Source organism: Sorghum bicolor, chromosome 3, assembly GCF_000003195.3.
Source record: "Sorghum bicolor cultivar BTx623 chromosome 3, Sorghum_bicolor_NCBIv3, whole genome shotgun sequence".
In the NCBI taxonomy this organism is placed as follows: domain Eukaryota; kingdom Viridiplantae; phylum Streptophyta; class Magnoliopsida; order Poales; family Poaceae; genus Sorghum; species Sorghum bicolor.
In genome coordinates this window covers 66,735,739-66,750,847 of record NC_012872.2, presented here as the reverse complement: position 1 = coordinate 66,750,847, position 15,109 = coordinate 66,735,739, and the positions used below count along the sequence as shown (strand labels likewise).

General features: G+C 39.5%; 2 protein-coding genes across 2 annotated transcripts; one reads left to right on the top strand and one right to left on the bottom strand.

Annotated features, from left to right (window-relative positions):
• Positions 4,668-9,590, bottom strand: LOC8085435 (zinc finger CCCH domain-containing protein 11). The gene is made up of 8 exons (XM_002456548.2): positions 9,204-9,590; positions 8,997-9,081; positions 8,538-8,678; positions 8,361-8,449; positions 7,262-7,450; positions 6,888-7,018; positions 6,705-6,807; positions 4,668-5,206 (listed from the first exon to the last, which is right to left on the bottom strand). Exons 1-8 carry the CDS (start codon positions 9,378-9,380, stop codon positions 5,021-5,023), a joined length of 1,101 nt encoding a protein of 366 aa, XP_002456593.1. The 5' UTR covers positions 9,381-9,590; the 3' UTR covers positions 4,668-5,020.
• LOC8085434 (40S ribosomal protein S23) lies at positions 11,375-13,251 on the top strand. Its single transcript, XM_002458677.2, has 4 exons — positions 11,375-11,528; positions 12,439-12,594; positions 12,682-12,808; positions 12,891-13,251. Exons 1-4 carry the CDS (start codon positions 11,524-11,526, stop codon positions 13,029-13,031), a joined length of 429 nt encoding a protein of 142 aa, XP_002458722.1. The 5' UTR covers positions 11,375-11,523; the 3' UTR covers positions 13,032-13,251.

The following is a 15,109-nucleotide window of genomic DNA, read 5'->3' as shown; positions in this document are numbered from 1 at the left end:
TTTAATTTTTTTTGTAAAATAGGAATAATAGCACTTTGGTTTGTATTTGACAAATATTGTCCAATTATAGACTAACTAGGCTCAAAAGATTTATCTCGTCAATTCCGACCAAACAGTGCAATTAGTTTTTATTTTCATCTATATTTAATATTCCATGCATACGTCTAAAGATTTGATGTGACGGGGAATCTGAAAACTTTTGCAAAATTTTTGGGGAACTAAACAAGGCCTTAATTGATTTCTCAGCTGCTCATCTGAATCGAACAATGGCTACTGTGAACTGAGTTCAGAAAACTGAGTGGCGGCTGCTGAAGGGGTTAGATCGTGGCAAGATTTGAAGCTAGCTGCGATGGGGGTTCGTTCTTTGAGAGATTCTCTACAAGTGTAGTGGCCTTTTGGGTTGATGGTAATCGACATGTACTTGTTATGTGTATCTGATCGTTTTAATATTGAGTTGCAAATCTTAACTGCATCTGTACTAGATATCAGAGATCTCACCAGTGCGATCGAATCCCCCACAAAAGGAGATTTATATACTTGTTTGATAACTATCGCCACTCTTAAACAAAGCCACAATGCATGCACATCCTCCCCTGTTAATCATTGCAAGAAAAGCATGTAGTGGTGGCTGGCCTGAAAATTCGAGGAGCACAACGAAGTATTTTATTAAACATTCTGCCAACAAGTTACGCTGATACCACTTATCACATCATACCGCCAGGCAGAAATGGCACTACAACCAGAGCACCGTGATAGGAACATTCTATTGTAAAGTACTAGAACAATACCCTGCATTGTTGTGAAAATAAAGTTATTGTAGTATGTATAAGATGTACCATTAAATAAAACTAGATAAAAGCTAATAGTAGAATCCAATAAAAAAACTACTCCATTCGTACTAAAATAACTGCACATCTAGTATCTCCTAATATATTCCACTGTTAATATAATGATAATAATTATGTATTATTAATATTGGTATTTTTTTGTATATATTTGACTAAACTTAAAAAAATCGATGAAAAAAATATGTATTGTTATTTTGGGATGGATGGAGTTATAAACTTAAATGACTAAACTCAAAAAAAAAATATTGAATGGAATCATAGGAAGATGTGACTTGTGACATAGGTTGTGTTTGGTTGAGCTTCTAAAAAGTGTTTCTGCTGTAAAAAACAGAAAGCCAACCAAACAGGTGAAATCTAAAGTTGTTTTTCTAGAAACAGCTGCTTTCGTGTAGAATAGTTTTGGAAGTACATTGGACCCAAATTTTAGATTTTGGTTTTCTGTGTTTCACATATGTTTCAAGAATGACATAGGGGATATTTCATACTTACTTTAGACAGACAACTTGTATATTGATAGATTAAAAATAACAATTGCACTTAGTAAAAGATGCTGATAGCTTGCATGTAAATATGTGGGAGATGAATGGCACTGCGGAGGATGATACGTGAATATCTTGCATGTGAAGGTAGAAAAGTTATTAGTGGGTTTGTTTCTGTAAGAGATATAGATTACTAGAATATGAACGATATATGCGCAATGATTAGGAACACTAAGTTAAGCTAAGAGATAACTTAGTCTGGTATATAGAGATGCTAGTGAAATCTCTGTGTGTGTGTGTGTGTGATATATATCCAATATGAACTATTTGGGATTCTCGGATTCATATAGTTCCCTCTTATCTCTTTCGCTTGTATCCACAACACTGACAAAGTCTGCATAAACATGGCACTTTATCAATTTTAAAATTATATATGTTCTTTGGCAAAGAGTGTGGAAATATAATATTTTTATAATAGAGTAATAGATCAATTGTATCATGTTCCCATGAAGTCTAAATACTTTTATGAACATTAATGTTCAACTGGTCTGAAGTATTCTCAATTGTTCTTTTTTGAAATATTATACTCAATATGTTCTAAATTGTATGTTACTTTAGTTTTATTCTAAGTTAAATTTCTCTGATTTTAACCAAATTTATAAGAAAAATTTATCCTCATATCTACAACTTGAGATTGATTAATTAAATGTATGCTAACAGTAAATTGAATTTGGAATGGAGTAGAAGTTAATATATTTTTCTAAAGAATAAAGAATGTTGACTATAAACAAAGTTAAGTCATTTTTTTTAAAAAAAGAAGTAATTTATACTTTAGAACAGAGAGAGTGTAGAGAGATCTACTATGTGACAGAATTGGACTACGGGTCTAGTATGCAATTTTATTCCTTTTTTTCCCATCACCTCGAGCGATACGATGACATGGCAACGTGTGACGTCGGCACGTGAAGTCATGCGCACGTCGTACAATCTCTCGCACTAGCACGCTGCTATCTGGGCAAGATTATACTACGCTACGCCGTATCTTGGACGGCTTGCAACGCCGGGCATCGTGCCGCTCTTCAGTCTTCGTTCGCTGAATCCGAACTCCGAACCGACGCACTGCGACTGCCAGTCTTCGAGCATCAGATGCGCCAAGCCGGCATAATTGCCACCTCAGTCGGCCAGAGCCGCTTGCCGTTGACGGCTTGACCGGCGAATCGGCGCAGTGAGGATCCATCGGTGGCTCGCCAGGAGGCATTCTCTGCTCCCCTTTTGCCTTGCCTTTTTCCTCCCCTATTTATACCTGGTTGCGGATGGGGTTTGGTGCCAGGTAGCCACTAGCTTTTCTCGCTAGTAGTCACGAGAGCACACTAGAGGTCTACTAGAGCAGTCAAGCAATGGCAACTGGTGGCTGCGAGGCTGCTCCGGTCGGCAGAACTCGCCTCGTCAAGACGCCGTCGGGGAACCCGCTGCCCCGGCGGAGGGGCCAGGTCAAGGAGAGGATCGTCAGGGACATTGCGGATGCCCTGGCCACGGCGGCGGTCCTCGCCTGCGGCGACCGGACGGTCGTGGGCGCGGGCAAGAAAGGCGAAGGGGGCAGGGCGCCCGCCGCGACCGCGTCGCCGTCTCCCGGTGCCAAGAAGAAATGATCTGATGGATACGATACGACTGCATCAGCCAAATTTCAGCGAGCCGAACATGGCTGCAAAAACTGTACACACATGTTTCGTGTGATGGTACGTGCCCCATGCGTGAATCCGTGAGTTAGTTTCAGTTGTTTCAGGTTACTACTTACTAGGAGTACTACACTAGTATTACTGAACTGGTCAGCCAGGGTTTGTGGGAAGGATCAACGAGTATTGTGGTCTGATCCTTCCTCGTAGTCTCGTTATGTATAACCAAGCAAGATAACAAGATATATCTACGCAGACACCCTAGTAATATATTGAGCCAGTATTTTACTATCTTCTGATCGATCAACTTTTGGCTCTCGAAGTAACATTATACTAGTGTGCCTTTTGGCCTTCTGCATATCACGCGTGTGGAAAGGAAAACACGCGTACGTATCATATGTACTAATGTACTAAGAATGAAGGACAACAAGCCTATCGGCGACAAGGATCAGCGATCGTCGATTCTTAACGTTAACTACCATCGGTTCGCAAGGTTTCTGAAGCAACCAAAAAAATGAAAACGAATCTCAAGGACAAGGAGCACGTTTCGTTTTTTTGTACATTTTAGATGTGCATGCATGAACGTGTGTTAGTGTTCCCCAGGGCGAACACGCCTGATACGAGCTGAGATGGTTCTTTGGGCGACGGGATTTCTGCGCTAGCTTGTAAGATTGCTGGGCCATCACCGCTCGTGGCGCGGCTCATAGGCAGTCCGGGTTATGCAGAGGGCCGTTGATAGGCAGAAAAGGTCGCGCACCAAAAAGAAAAAAATAGTTATGCAACAGTTTGCAAAAAAGGCCTTCGCCAACGTTTTTTTTTTCTTGTAGCCCCAAGTGTAACGTAGAATTAGATTTTAAAAAAAGTAGATATTCTGCATTTGTCATAGTAGCTTGCAGAAGCTACATATGCTTGAAGAGAGAAGGTGTTCAATGCTAAAAAAAAAGAGAGAGAGGAATTTGCATTGTATGAATAATAGTCTCAACATTTTCTAGTATCACTTTATTTGTACCAAAATCACTAAAAACATTAACCTCCATTAGTGGTGCCCTAATATGAAATAATTGCATGCCGAACCACCCACTCATACCAGTCTTCGAGTTTTAGAAAACTAATTAGGCCTTGTTTAGTTCCCCGAAAATTTTGCAAAATTTTTCACATTTCCCGTCACATCGAATCTTCAGACGCATGCATGAAGTATTAAATATAGACGAAAATAAAAACTAATTACACAGTTTGGTCGAAATTGACGAGACGAATCTTTTGAGTCTAATTTGTCCATGATTGGACAATATTTGTCAAATACAAACGAAAGTGCTACTGTGTCGATTTTACAAAAAATTTTGGAACTAAACAAGGCCCGATTTTGCAAAAAATTTTGGAACTAAACAAGGCCTTATTAGAAACTAGTATTCTGCCTGTTTCAAAATTTAAGTTATTCTAGCATTTGCACTTTTACTTTATATACGTAGACATAATAATGCATATAGCATAATCATCGGTTTACCTAGCATTTTTTTCCAATGACCTTTTGGAGAGGTAGCCGATGTTTTTTTTTTCCAAAAAGCTTTTGGAGGGAGCCGATGGCTACATCTAAACATGGCAGAGATATGTCAGTACTGCGCAGCTGCCGATTAATAACGCGAGTCAACTTATCTCTGCATAGTACATGCCTGAAATGCGAATATCATTGCAAATCATCACCATGTAATGTTCGCATCAAAACTTTGTTCAGTCTGCGGAAAACTAAGAAAATGTTTAGTCCTGTTATTCACAAGTAGCAACATATTTCCCACAAAGGGCACGAGATAAAAGGGCACACAGCAAACATCAATTGTCATGTGTGATCATAATACTGGTCGTCATTTGTTGATCATTGCTCCCTCAAGATAGCTAGTGAAAGACTAAGAAATCTATTCCACTTGCATCTGTGCTCCACGTTTCTTTGATTGCAAAAGCAAATAGATCGGACGGGAGTGCAAAAATGGAGAGCTGTCTCAACAATCTTCCATTGTAGCACTGCTCAAGATGATGTTCCCTCGCCTGGCTCTCGAATTTGGATGGAAGTTCTCGACAGGCTTGCTTCAAGTTCATTCAATTCATCAATGTCTAAGTCATCGTCAACATCGATATCTTCATCGTCAGGCTCCTCAACCTCCTTGCCATTACATGCTGATGAACTTGGACCTGCAGCCTGACTTTTATTGCTCTGTCACATGGGAGGAAAAATACATGTTAGAATAGATTCATAGAGAAAATAGATATTTGTTAAAATTAATTGCAAATCATCCAGCGTATAGATATATCAGAGTATCCTTCAAATTACATGTTAAAGCATGCACTGAATTGGACGATTCAACAGGTACACAAGTAATGCACCTTTTAAGTAGAAGTTAAATAACAAATGTTCCTTTTTTTCGATGATAACATGGTTGACTATGGCGGGCGCTAAGGCCCAGAGCAAGCGGGGTAGGCAGATGTAAATGTTTGTTTAATGGGTGCATTCATACACACACAAAAAAAAGTTGTGGAATCGGGAGTGTTTGAGGGAGACATTTTTTCTATCAATGAAACGGCACATCTTTTCTGAGCGTTCGAGAGAGAAAATTCTATAAATAAACTAAGATAAAAGTGACATGAGATGCACAATTTTTTAGTGTATTGTTACTTATTTAATAGTTAAGCCCAGGCCTGTGTATTTCTTTTCTGCGTTCAGGATAAGAGATATAGCTAGTGAAAATCATCACAGCAGCAAGACATCCTTATCTGAGAATAATATTAGGTGCAAGATAAATAAATAAATAAATCTACGTGCAGTTCATAGACCCAGTTCGGATTAAGACATCAAGTTACTTCTTTGATTCCTAAATGCTCCCAAAGATTACCTAACTAGTTTATAAATGATAATATAAAAATAATAAATGGCCACAAGTGGATTCGCTTGTTGGCCCCTGAAAACAGTTCATCAGAAACCAAATCTCCTAAGTCCACCAATTTCCCGAGTCGATTGGGTTGACAAACAGGAATGACGAACGTGACACGCTACTTGATAAAGGCTTTGACAAGGCCGAGGTGAGATTGTTCCTGTGTTCCCAGAACAGGAACGACGTGCCCAGGATGAGCATCACACCACATTCTCAGTGACACTAATCTAGACACTACTTAAAAGAGTTACCAACATAGATCCATTATAAAATGTTTTAATCTTCTCTCAGAATGAAAAAGAAAAAGAAACCTCTAAGAAAAGGCCAAGCCAATAACCCCTTAAATCTAGATCTGATCTGTCAACATCCACTTATGTTTTGGACAAGTTGAAGACCAGGACTTCTCATGGATGTAGAGTGGATATGGTAAAACCATGTATAGGCACAAATTTCATGGCCAAGCTCATACGTGGAACAAGTTTGGTGCGTTTATCGAGCCTACCTATTCTTGTGTTCATAGAGATACAGGACATGTTTATGATATATGGATTGGGGATTGACATGACATGTACCACTTTGCTTCCATTTGGATGAACGGGTACAGTTGTGTGTGTGCGCGCGCATACCCTCTTATATGTATGTGTGTTTTGTGGGCATGGAGGGCTGGGGCCAGGGGCCTAGGTCGTCTTCACACTCTCAAATCCCTTACCTTACTAACCTATTATTTCTTGGACCACGCCTACTTGAAAGAGAACAAATATCAGCCAAGGAAGGTACACTTACCGATTCTTCATTGGCCTCAGGCTCTTCCTCTCTCTCATATACTTCATATGCTTCAGCATCATCAACGAACACACTTGCATCAGCCATGAACAACTCACGACCACTGGAAACGAGAACAGGTATAACCATAGTGAGTACACCAAGTCGGGCAGCAAAAGGTTAGCTAAAAGAAAATAAGATTACCTCATGCGATCATTCTTAGCCCTCTCTGCTTTCAAGGCAGCCTGACCAGCTTCTCTTTCTTCTGCCTTCTTCCTCTTCCATTCCATGAATAACTCTGTCGTCATAGGGGTTGTAGTCTTTGTTTTTTTACGCTGTGAGATCAACACAACAAGATACAAGAACAGTGTCAAAAGAATCCAAATACACAACAGTTGGTCAAGGGTGTGGATGTATGCTCAGACTACCCAAAGTTCAAGTCCTCGTCGAGGCGAATTTGGGTGTTCATTTCCTTCTTAATAAAATGACACCTAATTCCTTTTAGGTTGGTCTAGTTTCTTTAGGGTAAACAAGCTTCACTGTGCCAGAGAAAAATGATGCCTATTACACTTCATTACCTGATCTTCAATCTCATCTTCAATAGCTATCTTCTCACTCTCTTCCTCTAGTAAGGCCTTCATTTGCGATTTCAGTACGTATCCAGGCGGAAGGGCATGCCTGTAATGGCACTCTTTGCCGCCATTTGGGCAAACCCAGAACCATCCATACTGTTTCTTCTCCACAGCGTCAAGAAAGTATTTGCATACCTACACAGAAGAAGAAAATTACCCAAAAATGCTTTCATATTTAACAAAAGTTTGCAGACTGGATAGAAAAGGTTAGGCTTAAAACTCCATTAGTGTAAATAATTTCATATTACCAACTAAAATGGTCAAAGGAACAGTTGCAAGGACTTAAAAAGGTACTCCCTCAGTTCTAAATTAGAGGGTGTATGCTTTTAGGCTGGCTGTTTAGATTTAGAAGACGCACAAAGTTAACTAAGTATCAGTTCACCAGCATACCCCTCATCACTATTTGCATGCACATTCCATTCAATCTTTCGGCCAGCTTCCAAAGTGTTTTACTTGGCAATATTCCTGTGCACAGGCAGGCAGACATGCAACTGTATGTCGCTGCCTATGTTACTGTGTGCAAAGAATGATGTATCGAAGTTAAAAAAAAAAGCTACCAGCACTTAAGACTAAAGGGTAATTTTGTCACTTTGGGCACCTCCTTGGTATCTGAGTCAGAATAAACTATTATGAAAGCTACAGCAGGGTCATGATACAAAATGTAACGCTAGTTCAGAACTTCAGATGCCAATACATCAGAATATGATAGCATGGTAAATCTATATAAAATTTGCATTCAGGAAAAATATTCAGTGCCAGTGCATTGGCATTCAGTTAGTATATCACAGGCATGAAGTTTTTGTACAAACATCAGTTTGCTAGCCTAACCCACTAGTAAATTTTATAGCTCATGTGTTCACTTTCTTAACTCCAGAATGTTTCGACAGTTATAGACAAGATGGCCAACACAATTCTAACTAGTTTGAAAACTTGATAAATGCAGATATATATTAAAATAACATGCAAAGTGACATAGAAGATGACATGGTATGTGACAGGCAAGGATTAGATATTGACTGCAAAATAGGCTCAGTGTAGTGCATACAATATCGGTAGGTTTGTTTTGCTGATACTCCATCTTTTTAGATTCAACAACCTTCTCGAGAGTTTCCTGATCCCAGTCCTCCATGGTTTCTGGCCATAACAAATAACATGTGAATTTAAACAAACCAATTCTAAGAACTTGCACAGAAGGCGGTATCCTATCATGTTTATATATTACCTGCATCACGCTTGTCTGTGTAGATATCAATCTTTTCACCCTTCCTCTGGACATTCAGGTCGTGAGAGAATTTGCACTTAAAACCCTTCTGGCACTGGCCAGCCTTGAAGAACTCACACACTATTGACTTGGGATCAACACCTGCATAGCGTAATCTGAGGCATCAGCATCTATTAGACTGTAAACAGGGATAGTAGCCGTAATACCTTAAATTCCCATGTTGCTTCCTAATAACTTGCTACATTTATGTGCACCCTACAGGGCGTGAAAGAGCTCAAATGTGTTCAAATTTCACAATGTACAACTTATACTAAACAAATTAACCAAACATTGACAATCGATGACAGTAATATTACCACTTTGTGACTAAAAATGAAATCGGATTGAACTAGCACTCTTCCATCCACACATACAATATGACAATTCAAGACTGCTAAACTCGAGGAGATGAAGCCGTACCAACAGGGACCTTAGGCTGGCTGACGGCAACCTTGAAAAGATCATTAAGCTCCTTCTCGCGCGCCTTCTCCTCCTCCTTCTTCTTCTGCTCACCCACGTCCGCATCCACATCCAAGAAAAAGAAGAAACGTTAGAAGAGCGAGGCAATCGGAGGGAGAAGCGATGGAAGCAACGGGGAGGGCTTTCGATCTGAGCGTTCTCCGGTACCTTGGCGGCGGTCTTCGACGCGTCGGGCTTGGGCTGGACGGCCTGGTGCAGGGACTGGACGTACTTCTGGACGTTCTTGCTCTTGTTCTTGTTCTTGAGTCCGAAGGTCTTGTCCTCCACGACCTTCTGCTTCTTGGCCAGCTCCGCCTTCGACGGCGCCGCTTTCTTCGGCGGCATCCTGCCCCTCTAGTCCGATTTCCGCCCTCGTGAAGGTTGGTCCGGGTTCCGGACCGGCCGTCGGGAGGACGAGGAAGCGGCGGCGTGGTAGGAGGGTTTCGTGGGTTTGGGTCTGGCTCCTGCCTGAGTTGAGGGAGGGGAAGGCGGAGGCGGAGGCGAGGAGGAAAGTTCTAGAGATGGTGGTGGTCTGTGGTCTCGTGGCGATTTGGGGAACCGGGATTGGATGGTGGTTTGTGGATCCTGGGCTGCAACTGGGGCACTGGGCCTTTGGTCTTTCGGCCTTGATAGCCTGGTGGAGGTCACCTCCTAGTATTTTTTTTTAAAAAAAAACGCCGCCGTATTTGCTTTAGGCCTTGTTTAGTCAAAAAAAAAAATTATAAAATTTTTCAGATTCTCCGTCACATCGAATCTTTAGACGTATGCATGAAGTATTAAATATAGATAAAAATAAAAACTAATTGGACAGTTTGGTCGGAATTGACGAGACGAATCTTTTAAGCCTAGTTAGTCCATAATTGGATAATATTTGTCAAATACAAACGAAAGTGCTACTATTCATATTTTGCAAAAAAATTTAAAAGCCTTAATAATTTTTGAATGCGTACCGATTTGATTCCATCATATAGATGATCGACTGAAATAGATGGTCACCAAGACACCAGTGCGTTGGAGGCCTCATTTGGGATTCTGCAACATCTTGCTTTTGAACTTTACAGTTTTTTCGGTTAATATGTTCCGAGTAATAATATGGTACACGTGGGGATTCTCAGTTATTGTGCTTCGTAAAATCTTATTGAGGCTTTTGTATGGATATATATATCCTATCCACCCATTTCATATGTCTTAAAATGGATTAAATATAAACATGATGGATAGAAGAGCACTCATTTTTTTAATAAAAATAGCAGGAGCACTGACATGTCATGTTAGAATAACTCCAAAAGTTTAGCTAAAATTAGTAGTCAAATTCTATTGTTTAGATATTTTATAAAATAGAAATCTTCTTAAAAAAAGAAGAAGTTCACAGTAGGCTTGCTATTTTACAAAATCAGATAGTCAGTGTTAGTGGTTGGCTATATATGGCCACCGAAAATTAATGGATAGCCAATTTTCTATTTTACAGAACTAGATAACATATACATTGAAGCCTACTTTTTGCTATATAAATTCTAAAATAACCTATATAATATGAATAGCCAAGCTTTTAGAGTTGCTCAAGTGGCTCTGCCTAGGCATATTACAAAAGTTGTACCAATTTCATAATTTCTTCATTTAAAAGAAATATTTATAAATCAGAGCGATTAGCTATTATTATTTTATAGAAAATACATATATAATCAAAACCACCTTAGAAACAAGAACTAATCTTCTCCTTTGTCTCAAAACCACGACATTAATGATTTCCTTATTTAATACCACATAGTTCTAATAAGGGACATATGGGTGATTTTGATGACCACTTAACATAGTTAGTAAAAAAAGGGGATGAACAATAGTGCCAAATATATAATGAAATTTTAACTCAGGCCTTGTTTAGTTCGCAAAAATTTTCAAGATTTCCCGTCACATCGAATCTTTGGTCGCATGCATGGAGCATTAAATATAGATGAAAATAAAAACTAATTGCACAGTTTACCTGTAATTTATGAGATGAATCTTTTGAGTCTAATTACTCCATGATTGGACAATATTTGTCAAATAAAAACGAAAGTGCTACAGTGGCCAAAACTGAAAATTTTTGCGAACTAAACAAGGCCTCAATGTTAGATAAGGAACTTCAATTTCGGGACCTTAGAAGCAAAAACTGATTTTTTAATGTCAAATAGATAATTGTCTCAAAACTCACCCTACAAATCCAAAGCCTTTCTATATATCCACATGGTAGACCAAGTCCACCATTCCAATCCTAGGCCAACTATCTCGCCAGCATCACGACCGTAGGCTCTATCCAGAAGCACGGATCACAAAGCAAGCAGCAGCCCCGCCAAACCCTAAACACCAGAGCCCCGCATATAAATTCCTTCCCCTCCATTCTTTTCCCCTCTCCTGCCGCCGCCGCCGTCGCCGCCGCTGCTCCAAGCCCGTGTTCCGCTCCTAGCCGCGCCGCCGCCGCAGCGAAGCGCTCCAGAGAACTTCCGTCAACATGGGGTATTTCACTCTCTTCTGTTGCAGTTATCCAATCTCTTCTTGTGAGCATCTGTTTTCTGGTCATAGCGATTATGAGTGTGGTTTGGTGTGACTACATAAGTGCATTTGGTTGCGTGATGCGCAGTTTTGTTTGCGCTGGTGTGAAGTACACTACGTGATTTATTCGGATTTCGTCTCAGTATCCGCGTGAAGCTTATTGACGGTCCAGTGCTGATCAGATTCTACAACGTCAGCGCTAAACATATTCATAAGCGACATTAATCCGTTGCTGCTGTGTAGCGATATCTTTCTTGATCCAGTTACTTGGATGTGGGAAGTTATGCGTGGTAGCATACACACCTTCATTCTTCTTTACGTTTCAAAGAGTCGCCTTTGTTTTTGTAAAATTTTATTTGAAGTTCTGCGAAAGTCCTGATTTGAAGCCTTGAAGCGACTGACATTTTAATCCATTTAAGAGTCAGCAATTAAGCTATTCAATTACTGCAGGTGTAGTGGTCGTTATTTTTTGTTTTCTCAAGCATTTTAGATGAATATTCTAGTATACATTAAGGTGACGAAAAATTTATTAGAACTAGGTAGACTGTATTTAAGTGTGTCAGTAGTTTCGACTTCAATCTAGACGCAATTATCTGTTTTGTTTATGTAATGTCCAACTGTCACTTGGTTCACATTGTATACTAGATAAATTTCTGATAGAGATTTCATTGATTATATCTAGCTGCTCTTTTCTAACTGTTGTGGTATTGATGCTTTCTTTCTAACACTTTGTTAAAAAGGCTTTGGGTTCAATGCATTTGTCAAGTTTAATGTGGTAGTCTATCACATTTTGATAGACTACCACATTAAAATGTTCCAACATGATCCTTTTTTTTTTCTGTCTTCGGTAAACATTTTAAGTTGTCTGATACAGGAAGACACGTGGTATGGGAGCTGGGCGCAAGCTCAAGACCCACCGAAGGAACCAGCGGTGGGCTGACAAGGCATACAAGAAGAGCCATTTGGGCAATGAGTGGAAGAAACCCTTCGCGGGGTCATCCCATGCCAAGGGCATTGTTCTGGAGAAGATGTAAGCAGATGCTACAAGTATACGTTTTTTTTCTTGGACACTTTGCTTTTAACTAAACTGAGCAAATAAATGTTGATCATATTGCAGTGGTATTGAGGCCAAGCAGCCAAATTCTGCTATCCGTAAGTGTGCTCGTGTTCAGCTTGTGAAGAATGGCAAGAAGATTGCTGCCTTCGTGCCAAATGATGGTTGCTTGAACTACATCGAGGAAAATGTATACTCTTATCCCAAACTCGTACTATTGTCTTGCAGCCTATGGTGCAGCACAAACTTAACTTGTCTCATCTCCTGTCCAGGACGAGGTGTTGATTGCTGGATTTGGTCGTAAGGGTCACGCTGTGGGAGATATTCCTGGTGTCCGGTTCAAGGTTGTCAAGGTCTCGGGTGTGTCTCTGCTTGCCCTTTTCAAGGAGAAGAAAGAGAAGCCAAGGTCTTAGATTGCTCTTGCACTCAAAATCAGCAAGCATGGAGTCTAAATTGGAGGGTGTTAGATGTTTAAGAAGAATGGTTGCTTGCTATGTTTACAGTGCACTCATGCAATTGTTAACCTAAGATTTTGTTTGTGAAAACGATTTCTTTAAACACACTGCTTCTGTTGAGTACTATCATGAGTTCTATTCGCCTAGCTTGAGATGCTATAATGCTCTTTTCTGGTTACCTGGCACTTGTGATTGCTTGTTTTAGAGGCCAAATTCGGTAGCATTTTTTTTTTCTGTTCCTACCATGTAATTGCCTTGCAGCATTGCTCATCTTGATAGAACTTAGGGAGACTAATTTAATGTTGTTGGTACCGGTAAAGATTACTGTGTTACACAGCCAATTGTTACGTTTTATGCTGACGAGCATGTAAATCATAGTGGTCATTGGAAGCTCAATAATTAAGACGAGGCCCTTGCTTTGGAATCGGTTTTAATGTATGGAACTTGAACTAATGATCACGAAACGAGGAAGTTGCCAATGCCTGGACTTTTGACGTTGTGCTCGTTGTTGGAGGCGGCTAGTTCTTCGACTGTGGTGGTCAGCCTCCGCCGAACCTCGCATCTGGGTGTTGCCCTTTCATCGGCGAAGCGATTTGCTCCAGGTCTCTACAGAGCCCATTCGACTTCGCCGCCGTAGTCCGTCATCGTCGAGCAACAGTTCTCAAGTTGGTTTGGGCAACGAGTTCAGCCACCTGACATCATCTGTCCTTCCAGCTCGCAACTTCACATTTTGATGTGGTTTATTTTTGTTCTCCATCTATTTCTTCCAGTGACCACCTACTGCAGCTCTATTATAATGTATGGTGGTTTCCTCAGAAAAAAACCCCTTGTTTATTAGTACGTGTGAATTCGTGTGTGCACGTTGTGTAAACTAATTTTTCAAGAGGCAACTCCTTTGGCATGATCGTGTCATGACTCAACTTGGTTACACAAGTTAAAGAGACTTAAAGACCGAAAAGGTTACTTTTAAAATAATAGTTTTGATTATGTTATTATTAAATGTTTAGTTTAGAAATTATAAAGAAACAATATGGAGTGAATGATGACATGAATCTGGAATCTTTAATGTACACTAGTAGGCGTTAAGACTTAGTGTCTGTTTGGTAGGAATTCAGATTCTCATAGTAACATTTTAGATCTAGATTCTTTTTAAAAAAAAACATTTTAGACAATGAATCAGAATTAGTGTATGAAATAGTTTGGCTAGTATGGTGGTTTTGCCTACATAGGTATTTTTCAAAAATAATAAAATAAAGTTAAATCATAAAATTTTATAGTTAAGAGTATTTTCAAGGAACTCTCTAAATCCTTTTTGAATGCTAGGAGTAGAGATTTTAATAAATAAAAAATTGCCCCCAATAGCTTCTCTAAATGGTTATCCAAATATAGTCATCTTCTATTTTAGATTTTTCGTTAGCCGAAAATAAAAAATGAGAATAACTCCCTAGATTGCGCACAAGATATAGCAAAAATGATGCAGTGTTAAAAGATATAGAAAACTATTTATGCAAATGACTCTCAAATAATAATTTAGATAGTGAGATTTAGAAAAGCTCTTGGAGATGCTCAAACTCACTTTAAATAAAGATAAAACTAGTATATTTTTGTCTAAAACTACAACCTACCTATTAGTGTTGAAGTGCTCTATTTAGAGTTTCTAGATCTTATTTGTTCATGTTTCTAGTGCTTCATTGCTCGTTTATCACAATCACTATTTATTTGAGCTATATTTTTGTGCTTTACTTATGTTGATCACATGACATTTGAGCCTTTGCCTTATTAAGCAATCAAGATAGAGTAAATCACTAACCAAGCAATGCCTAGATAGTGTGTGTGGCGGAGCATGGCTTGGGTTGGCGTCACCGTTGTGATCTTCCATGTACACTTGGAATCCATCATATCTTTCTGGTTGATCTCCTAATCTAATAATTATAGTGGAAAACGATAATAACATCTGTGACTACAAAAGCAATAAACATAGTAAAATGGATGAAACAAAAAAAGTCAAAGCAACTTATAACGAGTAAGATCCAAAC